We start from the raw sequence: 15,543 nt of genomic DNA on the forward strand, positions 1-15,543 counted from the left end.
TGAAAGAGTATTTTTTTACTATGAATTTTGTGAAGAACAAGCAGAGGAATAAAATGGGTGATGAATATTTGAACAATTGCTTGGTTACTTTTATTGGGAGAGAATTCTTCGGTCAAGTGAACGGTGGGGATATCATCAATCTTTTCTAACAAGAGGATCGTAGGGTTATATTGTAGTAGCCTTTAATGTTTTGTAATATTTTTTAATTATTCATGTTTAGAATTTGTACTTTCGTTATTACTATGTATTTGTTATGACCATTATAACTTATCATCCATCATATTGAGTATTTGTTTTAAAAAAATATATATAATTTATACTTGGCATACCCAGCCAGAAATTTCTGGCTCCGCCACTGGATTTACATATAAGAAGATGATGATGAAATAGAAATATATTAGCAAGGAAATTAAACGAGAACACAATGATTCTTATTCCAGAAGTCATCTTCCCTCTATGTTTCTGAGAATAAGAGAATTCATCGAATTGAAAATTTTTATCTCTTATTTTGCTCCGCATCACTAGTCCTCTGTCCATACTTCAAAGTGCCCAAGGTTATTCAGTATTGGCAGTGTAGTGCTTCCAGTCTCCAGGGTAAGAGCAATTTTGCACAAATCTTGACAAAACTATAGGATTTTTTTTTACCGTGCTTCTATGTTGGTAAGAGTAAGAGTGTTCACAGAATTTTTATTATATATTATTTGCTCCATCTCAGTGCTCCTTTGCGTAAAGTATGCAGGCTGATTTGGCTTCGGAAGTGTGGTGCTTCTATTCTCCAGCGAGAGCACAACATATGACATATGTGGCCTATCATCTGGGTTTTCTTGAAGACAAAGCAGTGCTACTTGAATACAAAGCAAAATTTCATCTGGCAAACAAGTATCCATAATAGATGAATCTGCCAGATGTCCTGTCTTTCCTTCCTTCCACATATTCCATGCCTGAAAAATAAAAACAGAACCAACATTTTGATTGTGGTATCTCCAAAAGTTTCAAATCCTCTAACTTTGATCTTGAGTTAGAACTTCACAAAAGGTACTCACATAGATTATAAGATTTGGAAAACCCATTATGTCATCAATTGAGCTTCTTCTTACACCAGTTACAATCTCCACGAGAAGCACACCAAAGCTGTATACATCAGACTTAATAGAGAAGATGCCTTCCATTGCATACTCTGGAGCCATATAGCCACTGTTCACCATTCACTTGCACAAATTATCACAGGGAAGTCAAATGTAGTCAGACGCCAATTAAGCATTTATGAAATAAGCACTCACTATGTTCCAGCAACACGACGTGTATTTGCCTTTGTTTGGTTGTCACTGAAGATCCTTGCCATGCCAAAATCTGCTATCTTGGGTCTCATCTCTCCATCTAGTAAAACATTAGCGGCTTTGAGATCTCTGTGAATTATTGTCAGTCTCGAATCTTGGTGGAGATAAAGAAGTCCTCTTGCGACTCCTTTGACTATATTGAATCGTATCGGCCAATCTAACAACATTTTCCTTGAATTATCTGCATGATGGTTCGAAAGAAAGCAATATGTTTGTGAGATGTCATTTTGAGATATTTTTAAGAGCTTATAAAGGTGTAACTTGAAAGTACCAAAAAGGGTGGCGTCTAAGCTTTTATTAGGCAAATACTCATAAATCAACGTCTTTTCATCACCCTGAACACTGCAACCAAGAAGTCGAACCAAATTTCTATGTTGCAATCTGGCAATTAGAACAACTTCATTCCTGAATTCATTGGTTCCTTGCTCAGAATCCTTACTCAGCCTTTTGATAGCAACTTCCTTACCACTCAACATGGCCTTCAGAAATATACAAAAAGGAATTGGCATACATGCAACTCATAAAAATTATTACTGGATTGAATCAAGCAGAAGCCTGTGCTGAGTGAAGAAATAACCTTATAAACTTTGCCAAAACCTCCCTGCCCAATCTTACATGCTTCTGAGAAATTGTCTGTTGCAACCACAATATCCTCAAATCTGACAAAAGGGAATTCAAAATCTTGGGCCGTGTTTCCTTCCCCAAGCCCATCAGATGTACCAGTACCACCCAGAATTAACTCAAGCTTCCTGTGATCTTCCCTATTTCTTTTCCTAGCTGCTCCCAAAAAATTACCACCCATTATGTTCCAGAGTACCTCATAGACGCATACAAAGGAAGAAGAAGCAGAGTTTGTACCTTGTAACTTGAAGCATGCAAGGATAGTGCCCGCAAGTATCACAGTGCTACTTACTAACACAGTAGGCAGCACAATCTTCATTGCATGGGTATTTGCCCTGCTTCTGCTACCTGTTCAAGGTCAGTGCAACGACTTATGCATACAATGATACAAGCCTGAAAATTTTAGCGAACAATTCAAAGTTTACTGATAGAAAGGCAGAGGAGATAAAATCGTTAGCACACCAGTATCATCCAAGCCTGCAGACCGGAGGTACAGCGTCTCACCGCCAGCCATATCACCCATCTTCTCCGTGTCAATCAGCTCGCCGGCCCAAACCAAGCACCTCGTCACGTCCCCCTTGGATGATCCGCTGCTGCTCAGGTTGGCGTAAGCGTACGCGACACACGAACAGTTCTTGGCGCACTCCGCCGCGCACTCCCCGGCGGTTCGGTTCGGGACGAGCACGAACTTGTCCGGCGACTTCATCCCCGGCAAGGCCAAGAAGCCGTCGCCGTCGCCGTCGCCGCACCGCAACGCCTCCTTCTGCCGGCACCCTCGCGAGAACCTGCCGCTGCTCCACTCGTCGGAGTTGGCAGGCTCGAAGCCGTCGAGGCACCTGCACGTCGGAGCAGCCATGGTGCTGTCGCAGTAGCCGTACGGCCCGCAGTGGGCGTAGCGGTTGCACTCCCAGGTCGGCCATTTGCCGAGAACCGCCCACGCCGACGAGCTGCCGTTCCAGCTCTGGAGCTGGTACTCGCCGGAGTAGGTCAGCACGTACCTGGTGTGGGCGGCGCCGTCGGAGAGGCTGTAGGATATGTAGGTGTCCTCCTCGGTGTTGACGATGGCCACGTAGATGTAGGCGCTGGAGTTCGCCGGGTACTGGCCGTCCACCATGAAGCCCGTCCAGGGGGCGCTGCGCAGCGCCGGGCGCGTCCCGTTCCAGACGAACATCTGGAGGAACGTGACCGGGTCCGCGCCGTAGGCGAAGCTTCCCGGCGAGGGGTCGTCGGGGCCCTTCCACGACACGACGCGCTCGCCACGGCGCTCCCCGTTGTGCTTGTACTTCATCCGGATCTTCATCCCGGGGAGGAACGTGTCGCTCGGGTGCTCGAAGCTCTGCCACAAGGTAGTGCCGTTCGGAGACCGGACGGCGAGGTTGCCGGTGTCCAGAAGCACAGCGGCGAGGCCGATGGCCGCCGCCGTTGGCAATGGAGAGACGCCGCCGGTGACGTTCGTCGTCCAAAGAACCCGGCCGCTGGCATCGGACAAGACGAGGTCGGAGGTGTTGGTCAGGGACAGCGCTGGCGGAGGGGAGGTGCTGTTTGTGATGGGGGTCTCTCTGTTGGCGACCCACACGACGGTGAGCCTTGGGACGTTGTTGTACCATATGCCGAGGTACAGGTTGGCCGGCGTGGATTTGGTCAGGGAGAAGAAGCCCAACGCAAAGCTGCCGCTGCCGGACACGATGGTCGCACCAGGGAACAGCGGTTTGCCCGGGACGAGGCGGTCGTCGGATGCACACGGCTTCACCAACAGGAGGAGGAGGAGGAGGACCGTGCCATACCCATACCTGATCCCCGACCAAGCCATCAAGCACTTCTCCTTTCAAAACGGCTGAAAGGATGTGAATAACTCGCAAGACTGAAGATTTTGCTCCAGTTTTTTTTTCTCTTTAGCCTGACAGCAATGATGACCAGAAGGTGGATGACATTCCTGCTTTCGGGGAGATTTGAACGGGCTCGATTACGAAAGCACTAGGTAAAATAATCCAAAAATTTGGAAGATTAGGCCACATTTGTTTACCAATTCAATCGCATCTTATGTTTGACATTTGAGGAGTCCACGCCGACAGCGGTGGTTGGTATGAGATTGGCATTGCTTGACAGACAAGCCAAGGAAAACATATAGTATTTCTTACATGCACCTCCAACACTTTTTAGTTCAAAATTTTGTATTCTTTCTTTAAAATGAGATGTGATATTTAAACTAAAGAAGATTGGAGGTGTACCTAAAAGTCATCAATTAATTATCCTTAATCATCTGAATGTTCCATGCAAAAAATGGTGTCATACTCATATATGGAGACACAAGAAAGTGACCTACCTGCCCTCTAGAGCTGAAATAGTTGCACTCCTCTTTGAGTTTTGAGTATCGCCTCTTCTTTGTACTTTAGGTGGCGTCAGTAACACTCAAGTCCTAGGACTCCCGGTAGAAGCGTATTTTAGGCTGAGATTAAAAAAATCTCCTAGCTTGGCTACACACCAAATTACATGTAAAGTGGTCCCGGTCCATCGGCCCGCTCTCACACGGATAACGGATAACGGTATGGGCGACATCCTTGTCTAAGGGTAGGGCAAATGTCTTCCTCTCCTTCTGCAGCTCTCTCAAAACATCCTCGCCAGGACATTGAACTCCTTGAGAGTTGAGACCTTGACTCTGAGGCTTTCTTTTCCTGCACGCAGCAGCCTGGGAGTTATCTACTGGACCGAGTATAGTTTATTGTAGTGCAGAGTTTGTTGTATTAGGTCCCTGTTTAGATCCCAAAATGCAAAATCCAAAACTTTTATAAATCGCTTGCATGATGTACTAAATATAGTCGAAAAATAAATCACATTACACAAATGGACTGTAAACTACGAGACGAATCTATGAGCCTAATTAGGACGTGATTAGACACTAAATTGCTACAACAATGCTATAGTAAATATGCTCTAATGATGAATTAATTAGGCTCATTAGATTCGTCTCGTAGTTTATAGACGAGATCTGTATTAGTTTTATGATTATTCTACATTTAATACTTCAAATATTGGAGATTCCTTTCCAAAAATCAAAAAATTCAAAATGCAAAGTGATCTAAACAAAGCCTAGACATTTTGAGGCTCCATGTCGACGTGTCGTAACCGTGTACTAGGAAAACATTGCTATAGCTATGCCATGCGAGAAACCTCTTTTCTAAAAAATAACTATGCCATGCGAAAATAATTTTTGCTATTGTTTCACGGTTGGAATGAATACTTTTGCGCACATGCCTTAAAAAACATATTCCTTCCGTCCCAAAATAAATGCAATTTTATAATTCAAAATTTATCCCACAAAAATGCAACTTTGACCTATCAACCACAAAAGACAAGAGTCTCCACAAACTTTTCATACAAAAAACAAGTCAATTTCTAGATTTTTTCTACAAAAGACAAGAAGCAATTTGGTAATTTGCACTTAGCATTGGTTTACGTGGCTATATTTCTGTAAATTTCGAAAACGAAAAAATATTTTTGTAAAAAACCAAAATAAAAAATAAAAAAATAAAAAAATCGCCACGTTTAGGCACCGTGGAAAAGCAGGTACGTTCACGCGTAATACACACAGACATGTGGGCCACGCGTGAGTACAACGGTCCACGTTTAGGCACAGTGGAGAAGCAGGTACGTTCACGCGTAATATACACAGACATGTGGGCCACGCGTGAGTACATAAGGATAACCACAAAGCTTTAAATGCATCTTCCCCACCACATATGACACGTGGGCCCGGATCCTTCGACCACTTTCACGAGATTGCGGAATGCCCGAACTGACCCTCCAAGAAGCACAGGGCGCGGGCGGAAGAAGCACACCGTGAAAACTCCCGCCTTCAGCGGAAAATAACCCGAACTACACCCACATAGTCACTGACGGGCGGGCCCGAGGACCCCCAACTATCCAGAATCCCATCGAAGCAGCACCCGCAGGCTAGCCAGAGATCACGTACTTGTAGCGGGGAGGCAGTAGCCAGCGGCGCGCCGCGCGGCCAATAGGAGGCGAGCCCCCGGATCCGTGACGTGGCGAAAAATTTTCAGGTCCCGCGCAAACGCTCACCTTCCCGCTTCTTTAAAGGCCGCCCCCTTCTGGCCCCCTTTCCGCCTCCACTTCGCATCACGCAACGCCCACAGGCACTCGTCACGCACACATCCAAACCCACTTCCCGATCCGACCCGGAGGTACTGCGAGTTCGAAATCTAGATCAAATCGTTGCGAATTCGAGGCTGTTGATGTGGGTTGTTGCTGAGTTTCGTTTTGGTTTTGTTGGATTTGGTGTGGCAGGTTCGGAGCGGAGATGAAGTCGAGGGCGAGGTCCAGCGGAGCCGACTCCAGGTACGATTCGATCCGGCCGCCTCCTTTCCCCCATTTCCGGGATGTTTATCTGGTGGTTTCGATTCGTTTTGCTTGGGGTTCTGACTGGGTTTCGTTTGCTGTTGTTGGTTGGTCGTGGTGCAGGCTCTCCGTGAGGAAGTCCAAGGCCGAGAAGGACCCGAACAAGCCCAAAAGGCCTCCGAGCGCCTTCTTCGTCTTCATGTGAGTGCTAGATTCATGGGGTTTTTGTGGGTTTTTTTTTCTCGTTTTGATTTCGTTCTGATCGATTGGTGTGATGGTTTCTGCAGGGAGGAGTTCAGGAAGGACTACAAGGAGAAGCACCCCAATGTCAAGCAAGTCTCCGTGGTAAGTGTTGTTTCCTCCGCGGATTCGTCATTCGATTCGAAAGTTTGCCTGGCTTGGTTGTGAATTTATCGCTTCTGATGCTTCTGGCTTTTTGAATCGCAGATTGGCAAGGCTGGTGGTGACAAGTGGAAGTCCCTGTCCGATGCTGTGAGTTTGCATTCTCCCCTCTCAGAAGTACCCGCCTTGGACAAGTGGCTTTGTTTCGTTGTGCTTTTTTTGGTCGTTTGAATGCCTGTTCAATTTCGTCCGGGTTTAGGGCCCTTGCGTTGCGCGTATATCTGTGGTTATCTGCTGCAACGTTAGATCTGCGAAATTTATGTGTTCGTCGAGTTCATGTTTTGTGGATTATGCTCCCATAGGTGGTTACCAGTTCAAATTTCATTCATGACTTATTATTAGTAGTTAACTGGTGGTTAAGTTGTTCCAGCCTTAAAATCTTAGATATATTGAGCGGCTGATGTCTGGTTAAATTCTGCTTTGATGGTTTACTGTTTGGTTTAAAAGAGATTGAATTAGACACTGCCCATGTTCAATTCTGTGTTGAAATCTGTTCGTTCATAAGATTGTTTTATTGACGAACTTGTACATTCCGCACTGCGATGCCCTGCTGCAGTATATATTGGCTATGGCTATTTATTTTTGAAATGAGAACTTAAGATGGAACATTTTCTGTTCTCTGACGTTGCTATGTGACTGCTGGACATGCAGGAGAAAGCTCCCTTCGTGTCCAAGGCCGAGAAGCTCAAAGCTGAGTACACCAAGAAGATGGACGCCTACAATAACAAGACGGTATACTCCGCTCTCCACTCACATGGCCTGACATTGCCTGCCCATTGGTCTGGATTGTGCATGGAAGTGATATGTGTCCATTGGCATCTGCTTTGCAGGCTGGAGGCCCTACAGCTTCTGGTGACTCTGACAAGTCCAAGTCCGAGGTGAACGACGAGGATGAGGAGGTGAGAGAGAAGAGCCGCCTTCTTGCTCTTCCTTGTGTACATTCCGCTGCCTGCTGTTTTCACTTTCTCTCAGGGTCACAACCTCACAGATCTGTCGTCTGAAACTTGTTTTGCAGGGTGACGAGTGATGCATCCATGTCTCTCCAGCCAAGTCGTCGCAGTCAGTAGTAGGGAAGTCTTCGTCGGCCTAACCGGGCATTGCTGCTCCTTATCCTCTGGATGCTGTCGGTCTCTCTAGATGTAGCAGTAGTAGCTGTCCACTCTCGAGTTGGTAGTTGCAAGTGTCGTCCCTGAAGTGAAGCAGTTTAGTGGTAGTGTGTTCGCTTCTTCGGCACTTAACCGTTGTTGGAATTTATGTCACCCTGCAGTCTGTACTTACCCCAAGCATCAGTTCCTGTTTAAATCTCAGATCTGAATAGATGAGTTATTTTGCTGAACTGAATTCTCTGTTTCTCTTGTTTGCATCTCTGCTTGATGTCTACTGTTCGATGACAGCGATTCTGGCCTCTGGGCTGTTCTTGGCCATGATGTGAGATCGTGAAGATTAGGTTGTCCATCTGAATATTCTGCAGTCATCAGTCTGATTGGCTGTTGTTATCTGGTCTCAATTGTTTCTTCCTGCAACTGGAAGTTGGAATGACCTGAGATGACCATGACACATTCTGATTTGTTCAAGTTGAAGTCCATCTGGAATTTGGAATGTTCTGCTAGTATCATGTTTTGTCTACACATTCTGTCCAGAAGGCCAGAACGGAAGAAAGTCTGCAGTTTTAGCCTTTGGGTGTGTTTAGATACCCCAAACTCTTCCTAATTTTTCATCACATCGAAACATTAAATATAACAAATGACCCATGCATGGAGTACTAAATGTAGGTAAATAAAAAAACTAATTGCATAGTTTTGATGTATGTTGTGAGACGATTTTTTTGAGCCTAGTTAGGTCATGGTAGGACAATATTTACCACAAACAAACGAAAAGTGCTACAGTATGCTACAATATTTTTCAGTGCTGCAGTATTTTCCCATGGGGACTAAACACAGCCTTTGCTTTCTGGGTCTCGTTTGGTTCGCACGCTAAAATTCTAGCGCGCCTCTTCTAGTCTTCGCATGAAAGACCAAATGAAGTCTATTTGCAAATTTTTTTTAGGAATAGGTGTAATTTTTCGCGACAAATCTAATTACGGTAATTAATCGATGATTTGATACAGTGATACTACAGTAAATCATTCTCTAATCGCGCGGTCAAAAGCCTCATTAGATTCTTTAGAGTCACTAGCGCGGGGGTTCTGAAGTTAGTTTTGTAAACTGGTTTTGTTTAACACCGTAATTAGCAGTCACTATTCACTAGCACGCTGCAAACCAAATGGGCCTGGTGCGATTCGACATTCAACTGGGATTGTGATCCGGTCAGAACATCTGCCGGCGGCGATGCATGATTCCTTGGGCTGTGTTTAGTTCCCATGGAAAAAATACTGTAGTGATGAAAAAACACTGTAGCACACTGTATCACTTTTCGTTTGTTTGTGGTAAATATTGTCCTAACATGATCTAACTAGACTCAAAAGATTCGTCTCGCAACATACATCAAAACTATACAATTAGTTTTTTTATTTACCTACATTTAGTACTCCATGCATGGGTCATTTGCTATATTTAATATTTCGATGTGATGGAGATGTGATGGAAAGTTTGAAAAGTTGGGAGGAGTTTGGGTATCTAAGAGCAGGTACAATAAAGCCACGTCAATGGTCGTAACGCCAAGACAGCTCAGCATATTGCGACGTGGGAGAGAGAGGAGTGAGGAAAGAGAATAAGCTTGTCGCTGCAGGCCGCGCCGGTTGCTTGCACTGCTGTGCAGTTGTGGGTCCCGCCACCACTACAAGGCTGTGAGAGAAGATGAGGACAGTAAAAAATAGCCAGTGGATCCTGCATAAATTTAAAATTATATTTGGAATAGGAGGAGAGACAAGATTGTTGTATGACTTGTCTCGTGTGTTGAGCTCTTGATAACTTATAGCCAAGTTTATTGGCCCTGCTCTAAACACACCCTTGGTGCTGATTGCTGAACAGTCTCGTCTGATTTGACGCAGCGTCAACGGCGCAACGCTATGTGCCTGTGGCTGTCGGGTGTGTTTAGTTGGTGAAATGAAAATTTTTGGATATCACATCGAATGTTTGACCAGATGTCGAAAGGAATTTTCGGACACTAATTAAAAAATTAATTTCAGAATTTACTTGGAAACCGCGAGACGAATCTTTTGAGGCCTTTAACGCATCATTATCACATGTGTGTTACTGTAGCACTTATAACTAATCATACACTAATTATGCTCAAAAGATTTGTCTCGTCATGTACATCCAAACTGTACAATTAATTTTATTTTTTAACTATATTTAATGCTTCATGCGTGTGTTCAAAAGAGTAAGCAAAAAATTTTTGGTGAAATTTTTTGGTAACTAAACGGGCTCGTACTTGGCACGCCGCACGTGCAGCAGCGTTCGCGAATGGCAAACCGCAATTCATTGGAATCTTTGGCGGCGACGAATCGCATGCTCAACGGGCTCAAGGCAAGACGTCACAACTGGGGAAAAGGCAGGCGGCAGGCCATCGCTGAGAGGCGTGACGGGCTGACGGCATGTGTGCCTTTCTGCAGCTGCGCATGCTAGATACGTTGCTCGGAGCACGAGTGCACGACCGTTGGGATGTCAATCTTACACGAATAGTAGTACGTACTAGCAACGGATCTCAGCCTCAGGTCGGAGCAGATGGCGTCAACTGCTAATCGCTGGACAGAGTCTTGAGGCATCGAGTCAGGATGTTTCACGGGCGACGCTGATATCTGATTAACCGTTTCCATCATCCGGCCTGACTAACCATCGTGCGCCAGTAACTGCTGGATCACAAGTTCTCGCCGTGAATGCCTTGTGATCTGCGCCGATTCATCTTCATGTGAACAGAATGACTAAATGCCACAACATTGTGTAATTAGTTATTTGACAATTAATATCTGAATATGGACTAATTAGACTTAAAAGATTTGTCTCATCGTTTACAGTTAAACTGTGTAATTAGTTATTTTTTCAACTGCATTTAATGCTTCATGCATGTGTTCGAAGATTTGATGTGATGGGTATTGTAGGAAATTTTTTGACAACTAAACATGCCCTAAAGAGAATTGGAGGGACAGCTAAGGATCTAATTGGTTGGCTACCAAAATTGTGGCATGCCAAAATTTGGGCATTACCAATTCTTAAGCCATCACTTGGTTTAGTGCCAAAAGATGCCCACATCTCACATTTATTCTACCAAAATGGTGGCAAAGTTTTTTGCTTTGATTTTGGCTTGCCAAAAATGTGGCATGCCAATTTTTTTTGGCAACAAATCAATCAGGCCCTAAATGTCACCGATTTGCACTCCTATATTTTGCTGTCTGCGTGCTCTTCTTCCAGCCATCCTAACATCTTTTACACTCCACGGCCTTATGCAACATGGCGAGGGGGCAAATTGATTTGTCGAATTAAGCATTTAAGCCAGCTAACCTTGATGCCCATCCATTCTATAATAACTATAGTAAAATCTTAATCGGTAATATGTGATGCTAGGGCGTCCGGACGCCGCAATTAGTTCGGGAGGAGAAGAAACAAGTTTCAGTGATCAAACGTTACTTGAAATTTGGGAGGCAAATGTATTATTTGGAGTCTCAAGGCCTGATGTTTTGGAAAAAATATCTATGATTAATTGAAGGTTTTGAAGACCTATTTAGGATCTGTTTGGTTCCGCTTATAATCCAATTCTAGTTGGAATATAAGCTAGAACCCCGTCCAAACGACATTATTTTCGAGATTATCTAGGCCGCCGCTTACCAGTAAATTCCGGAAACAACTGAGCGCCCGATTGCCCCCAACGCTGCGCCCAGAAATCGCGTACCTGCTGTTCTAAGCTAGCGGATTTTTCCTCGCCGGCCCTCTCTCCCCGACTGCCCTATGCCCCTATCTACCCGACGCCCCTCCCCCGCCGCCCCACTCCGCCGAGCAGAGCTGCGCCGCCGCCCCTTTTTTCCCCCGACTGGGCAGCTCCGCCGGCCCCTGCCCTCCCCGAGCTGGAGCAGCTCCGCCGCCGGCCCTGATTCGCGTTGCTTTTCTCTTGTTAGTTTTGCAGATTGATCTGTTGCCTCACCTTGCCCATAAGGTGGTAATTCTCAAGTTGACAAAATGAGTCGTCTGGAGTAATATTAATGGATGAGATATGATCATATTGCAACATAGATATACAAATAACCATGACTGCTTTGCTGAAGGATCTTACGTATATCTTATGTTGACTAAATAAATCATGTAACGTTTTTTTCCCAAATAGAAAAAAAGATTGTAACTAAAACAGATCCTTTCATGCTGTAATCCCCTATACATTCCTAGTGCATCAATATTGTTTTTCTTTGCTCCAACTGCTGTATATTTCTATGCAACATATTAGTAGAGTTGTTAGCTGCATTTTATATTTCTCTTATGGGTGGATGCAGGACATTTGGAAGCATATACATTCCCTAATGCTACTGTGAGATGCTGCCCGTGCTGCCTGTGTTTCTCGTGCCTTTCTAAGTTCTTGGAGACAATATCCCAACCTCACCTTAACACTGCTATCATTGGGATTTCACCAAGAAAGTTAACAACATTCTGAAAAATCACTCTGGCGTTGGCATGAAGAAACTCATTCTTGAATTTGTTAACAACATTCTGAAAAATCACTCTGGCGTTGGCATGAAGAAACTCATTCTTGAATTTGTTGAGTGTTATGATTGCAACGACATTATTAATCATCTAGATAGTTGGCTTCAAATTGCTGTTACACCACAGATTGAAGAACTTACACTTATAAGCCCAGAGTGGTTTCCAGACGACCCAGAGTGACAATCCAGGGTGGTTTCCAGACGACGAGTATTCATCCATACTGAGATACAAGTTCCCATGTTCACTTTTATCAAATGGAAGAGGAAACTCAATTCAGTATCTTAATCTTGAACGTTGTGCCTTCCAATCCACAGTACATCTTGGTCCCCTGGGAAGCCTAACGAGGCTGCACCTGCGCCATGTTTGTATGACGGAGGACGAACTAGGGTGCTTTCTTTCCAGTTCTCTAGTGTTGGAGAGGTTGGAACTTATTGATTGCTATTAGATAATTTGCTTGAAGATACCTGGCTTCCTGTACCGCCTCAGCTATCTGCATGTGTATGGATGCAGCATGCTGCAAGACATAGAGAACAAGGCTCAAAATCTTCGCACCATTTACTTTGAAGAGTTCCCGGCACTATATTCTCCAGGAGTGTCGCTGCGCCTTGGAGAGTTGTTGCATCTGAACAACATAGAAATGCGATGCAACGATGCTACCTGTTATGCTCGTTCAGAGCTTCCATCAATCGCCCCGAGTCTTGAGACTCTTACCATGAGCTCTCTTTGTGAGGTATAATCTAAAACTAATGATATGCATATACCATATGCCATGCCAGCTTGCACTTTAATAAAAGACCCTTTTACCTATGTACCATTGTAAAAGTTTCGTGTTACTTCTGTACCATCGAAAATTATAAAAGTTCTTCAGCACCATCCAAATTTTTTTTCTTTCTCTCCATACCATTCCGTCCACTTTCATCTCTAACGGTGTCAACTATTCAGTGGGACCATGTTGTAAGTGGCCAAGACTCATATCTTCCACCTCTTGCTCCTCCCATGGCACCTCCTACCCCTCTCTCTGTTCCCGGCGCACACACCAGCAACAGCCTCGGTGTCACATCTTCCTGCCTCCACCTTCCTCGGTTGCCTACCCATCAGCCCTTTCCTGCAATCCTGCGCGTGGCTGGCCCAAGGGGTGGATTCGGCCGGCTGCGGGGCTAGCTCGCGGGTGGGGGATGTTCACCGGCGGTGGGGCCTAGCGGGTCTAGCTCGCGGGCGCCTAGATTCGCAGCTCCGCGCCGGAACTGAGGCCGCGCCCCTAGGCTGACTGCCGCCGGCACGGAGGATCCATCGGGAGGAGGAGGTGGCCGGAGCTCCGACGCCCCAGCCTCGTGCAGCCATCCCTCCGGCCGCCGCGGGCGTGCGTGGGGTCGAGGTTTTCCCTGGCGCGCGCTGGCGCGCTCGAGGGCGAGCTCCGCCCCGGCTAGCGTGAACGCGGACGCGGGCAGCAAGCCGACGCGGCTGCGGCGGACGCGCGCAGGCGTGCGCGTGTGGGCCGACGCGTTAGCGGCGCGGGCTCGTGGACCAGCGGTTGCGGCGGCTCGCACGCCAGAGGAGGACGGCGTGCAGGACGCGAGCAGGAGTAGAGCACCTGCCGGCGGCTTGGGGACTCAGGGCACGACGGCCGGGGCACTGCCGGCAGGAGCTGCAAATCAAGGTGCGAAGGAGGGGGGTGGCACTGTGAATCTGGCCCGCACGTTAGGATGTGTAAACGGCAAGAATGAGACGGAAGGAGGACGGAATGGTAGGTAGGGAAAGAAAATTTTACTTGATGGTACAGAAGAATTTTTGAAATTTTTGATGGTACATAGGTAATTTGTAACTTTAACAATGGTACACTGGTAAAAACTTCTTAATAAAATTGTGGCATATATATGCAGGTGACCAATGCACCAACAGCACCTAGCAAGTTCCTCCACCTCAAATACTTGTGTATTCATCTTTATAGAGTGTCTCCAGCATATGATTATTTTTCGCTGGCTTCTTTCTTTGATGCTTCTCCTTCCTTGGAGATTTTCAGCCTCAATGTAAGTCATTATTCAATTTGACAACATACCGGTCGCTAGTGTGAACCATTAAATTTGATCTGCTTTACACTTTCAGCTACTGCAGGAACTCATGGAGCATGATTGGATTTCTGGAGGTTCCTCAGATCTGAGGCAGATGCAACGACACTGTCATCACAACCTCCAGAGATTCAAGATCACAGGTTTTGGCTCTGCAAAGAGCTTGGTTGAGCTAACATGCTATATTCTTGAGAGCACGCTGTCACTCAAATGCATCATGCTAGACACCACTTTGCAGGGAGCTTTCAGGTGTTCTGACAGCAAGTCTAAGAAATGTTTTTCGATGCCCAAGGGTAATATCATGGAAGCACAGAAGGCGCTCCTGGCTATCAAAAAATACATTGAAACGAAAGTTCCTGCTACAGTTAAGTTAAATGTTGTTGAGCCTTGTAGACGGTGCCACACCATTGGAGTGTAGTTTTGTGTCGTCTCCAGAGTTAGCATGTTTATTCTTTAAATAACCAGGATTTTCAATGTTTACCTCTGTAATATATGGGATGAGCTAAAGTTTACTGATCCATACAACATGCCTTTTTATCATATATAGTTTCTTTGGCATGTCTCTTTAACCTTTGCCTGGAGGGGGTATGAATTGTTGGTATGAAACCTGAAACAACCTCGACAATTTCTGGTCAGCTGAGGACTTCCGATCTGTTGATGATTCTGGGAGTTTGCTGGATGTGTAACTTGGCCTGTCCCATCGTTATTTGTATATGCATTCTACCCAGAACTGAACAACTCCGCCTCTTTCGTAGTCTTTGGGTAAAGCTGGCTGCTGTCTGCTATTAGACTGCTACTTGACTGGTGAATGGCAATCTTGGTCAATCCCCCGAACTATTGCAGTGCCGGCGCACGCGTGAATGAGATGCATGGTGGTGCTACCACTACTGCAAATGGTCGATGAAAGGCGTGGCATCATAATTCATATGCCTTTTCTGCTTTTGCTGACCTACATGTTCGAGCTGTCGCCATGGTATTGGCAGTATTTAAGATATATATTTAATATATCTTTTATCATTAAAACCTGCTTCCGTAGCATAGTGGTAGTGCGTTCGCTTCGTAAGCGAAAGGTCGCGAGTTCGATCCTCGCCGGGAGCTGTAATTTTCTCTTTTAGATTCGCTTTTTTCATTTTTTTT

General features: G+C 45.5%; 3 protein-coding genes and 1 non-coding gene across 9 annotated transcripts; 3 read left to right on the forward strand and 1 right to left on the reverse strand.

The window, feature by feature from the left end:
- Nucleotides 1–397: 397 nt before the first annotated feature.
- Nucleotides 398–3,712, reverse strand: LOC120658307 (receptor-like serine/threonine-protein kinase SD1-8). The gene is made up of 7 exons (XM_039936558.1): nucleotides 2,421–3,712; nucleotides 2,196–2,306; nucleotides 1,915–2,114; nucleotides 1,609–1,816; nucleotides 1,281–1,518; nucleotides 1,044–1,194; nucleotides 398–941 (listed from the first exon to the last, which is right to left on the reverse strand). The coding sequence occupies exons 1-7, from the start codon at nucleotides 3,256–3,258 to the stop codon at nucleotides 642–644; spliced, it is 2,046 nt and encodes a 681-aa protein (XP_039792492.1). The 5' UTR covers nucleotides 3,259–3,712; the 3' UTR covers nucleotides 398–641.
- Nucleotides 3,713–5,994: 2,282 nt separating this feature from the next.
- LOC120658435 (HMG1/2-like protein) lies at nucleotides 5,995–8,054 on the forward strand. Of its 4 annotated transcripts, none has more exons than XM_039936715.1 (8): nucleotides 5,998–6,157; nucleotides 6,261–6,311; nucleotides 6,435–6,512; nucleotides 6,599–6,656; nucleotides 6,759–6,803; nucleotides 7,365–7,445; nucleotides 7,544–7,648; nucleotides 7,729–8,054. In XM_039936715.1, the coding sequence occupies exons 2-8, from the start codon at nucleotides 6,274–6,276 to the stop codon at nucleotides 7,738–7,740; spliced, it is 417 nt and encodes a 138-aa protein (XP_039792649.1). In that variant the 5' UTR covers nucleotides 5,998–6,157; nucleotides 6,261–6,273; the 3' UTR covers nucleotides 7,741–8,054. The 4 variants fall into 4 exon arrangements, with proteins under 4 accessions (XP_039792647.1, XP_039792648.1, XP_039792649.1 ...); XM_039936716.1 differs by having other exon boundaries at nucleotides 6,000–6,157; nucleotides 7,544–7,612; XM_039936713.1 differs by having other exon boundaries at nucleotides 5,995–6,157; nucleotides 6,261–6,512.
- Nucleotides 8,055–12,289: 4,235 nt separating this feature from the next.
- Nucleotides 12,290–14,964, forward strand: LOC120658402. Of its 3 annotated transcripts, XM_039936676.1 has the most exons (5): nucleotides 12,290–12,760; nucleotides 12,851–13,070; nucleotides 14,221–14,367; nucleotides 14,444–14,549; nucleotides 14,645–14,964. In XM_039936676.1, exons 1-5 carry the CDS (start codon nucleotides 12,708–12,710, stop codon nucleotides 14,662–14,664), a joined length of 546 nt encoding a protein of 181 aa, XP_039792610.1. In that variant the 5' UTR covers nucleotides 12,290–12,707; the 3' UTR covers nucleotides 14,665–14,964. The 3 variants fall into 3 exon arrangements, with proteins under 3 accessions (XP_039792610.1, XP_039792608.1, XP_039792609.1); XM_039936674.1 differs by having other exon boundaries at nucleotides 14,444–14,964; XM_039936675.1 differs by having other exon boundaries at nucleotides 14,453–14,964.
- A 468-nt stretch (nucleotides 14,965–15,432) lies between these two features.
- TRNAT-CGU lies at nucleotides 15,433–15,504 on the forward strand. The gene has a single exon. It is a non-coding gene; the product is annotated as a tRNA-Thr (tRNA).
- Nucleotides 15,505–15,543: the final 39 nt, after the last annotated feature.

This window comes from Panicum virgatum, chromosome 2N (genome assembly GCF_016808335.1).
Source record: "Panicum virgatum strain AP13 chromosome 2N, P.virgatum_v5, whole genome shotgun sequence".
Taxonomy (NCBI): Eukaryota; Viridiplantae; Streptophyta; class Magnoliopsida; order Poales; family Poaceae; genus Panicum; species Panicum virgatum.

What these genes read in the sequence shown, in the direction of transcription:
- LOC120658402 (XM_039936674.1), top strand. Translation starts at nt 12,708, where the DNA reads ATGACGGAGGACGAACTAGGGTGCTTTCTTTCCAGTTCTCTAGTGTTG. An exon ending in AGTTCTCTAGTGTTGGAGAG is followed by an intron (nt 12,761 to 12,850) that starts GTTGGAACTTAT and finishes GTATGGATGCAG; the next exon opens with CATGCTGCAAGACATAGAGA. An exon ending in CCATGAGCTCTCTTTGTGAG is followed by an intron (nt 13,071 to 14,220) that starts GTATAATCTAAA and finishes ATATATATGCAG; the next exon opens with GTGACCAATGCACCAACAGC.
- LOC120658307 (XM_039936558.1), bottom strand. Translation starts at nt 3,258, where the DNA reads ATGAAGATCCGGATGAAGTACAAGCACAACGGGGAGCGCCGTGGCGAG. An exon ending in TGCATGCTTCAAGTTACAAG is followed by an intron (nt 2,115 to 2,195) that starts GTACAAACTCTG and finishes TTTTGGGAGCAG; the next exon opens with CTAGGAAAAGAAATAGGGAA. An exon ending in CTTAGACGCCACCCTTTTTG is followed by an intron (nt 1,519 to 1,608) that starts GTACTTTCAAGT and finishes ACCATCATGCAG; the next exon opens with ATAATTCAAGGAAAATGTTG.
- LOC120658435 (XM_039936713.1), top strand. Translation starts at nt 6,274, where the DNA reads ATGAAGTCGAGGGCGAGGTCCAGCGGAGCCGACTCCAGGTACGATTCG. An exon ending in GGAAGTCCCTGTCCGATGCT is followed by an intron (nt 6,804 to 7,364) that starts GTGAGTTTGCAT and finishes CTGGACATGCAG; the next exon opens with GAGAAAGCTCCCTTCGTGTC. An exon ending in ACGCCTACAATAACAAGACG is followed by an intron (nt 7,446 to 7,543) that starts GTATACTCCGCT and finishes TCTGCTTTGCAG; the next exon opens with GCTGGAGGCCCTACAGCTTC.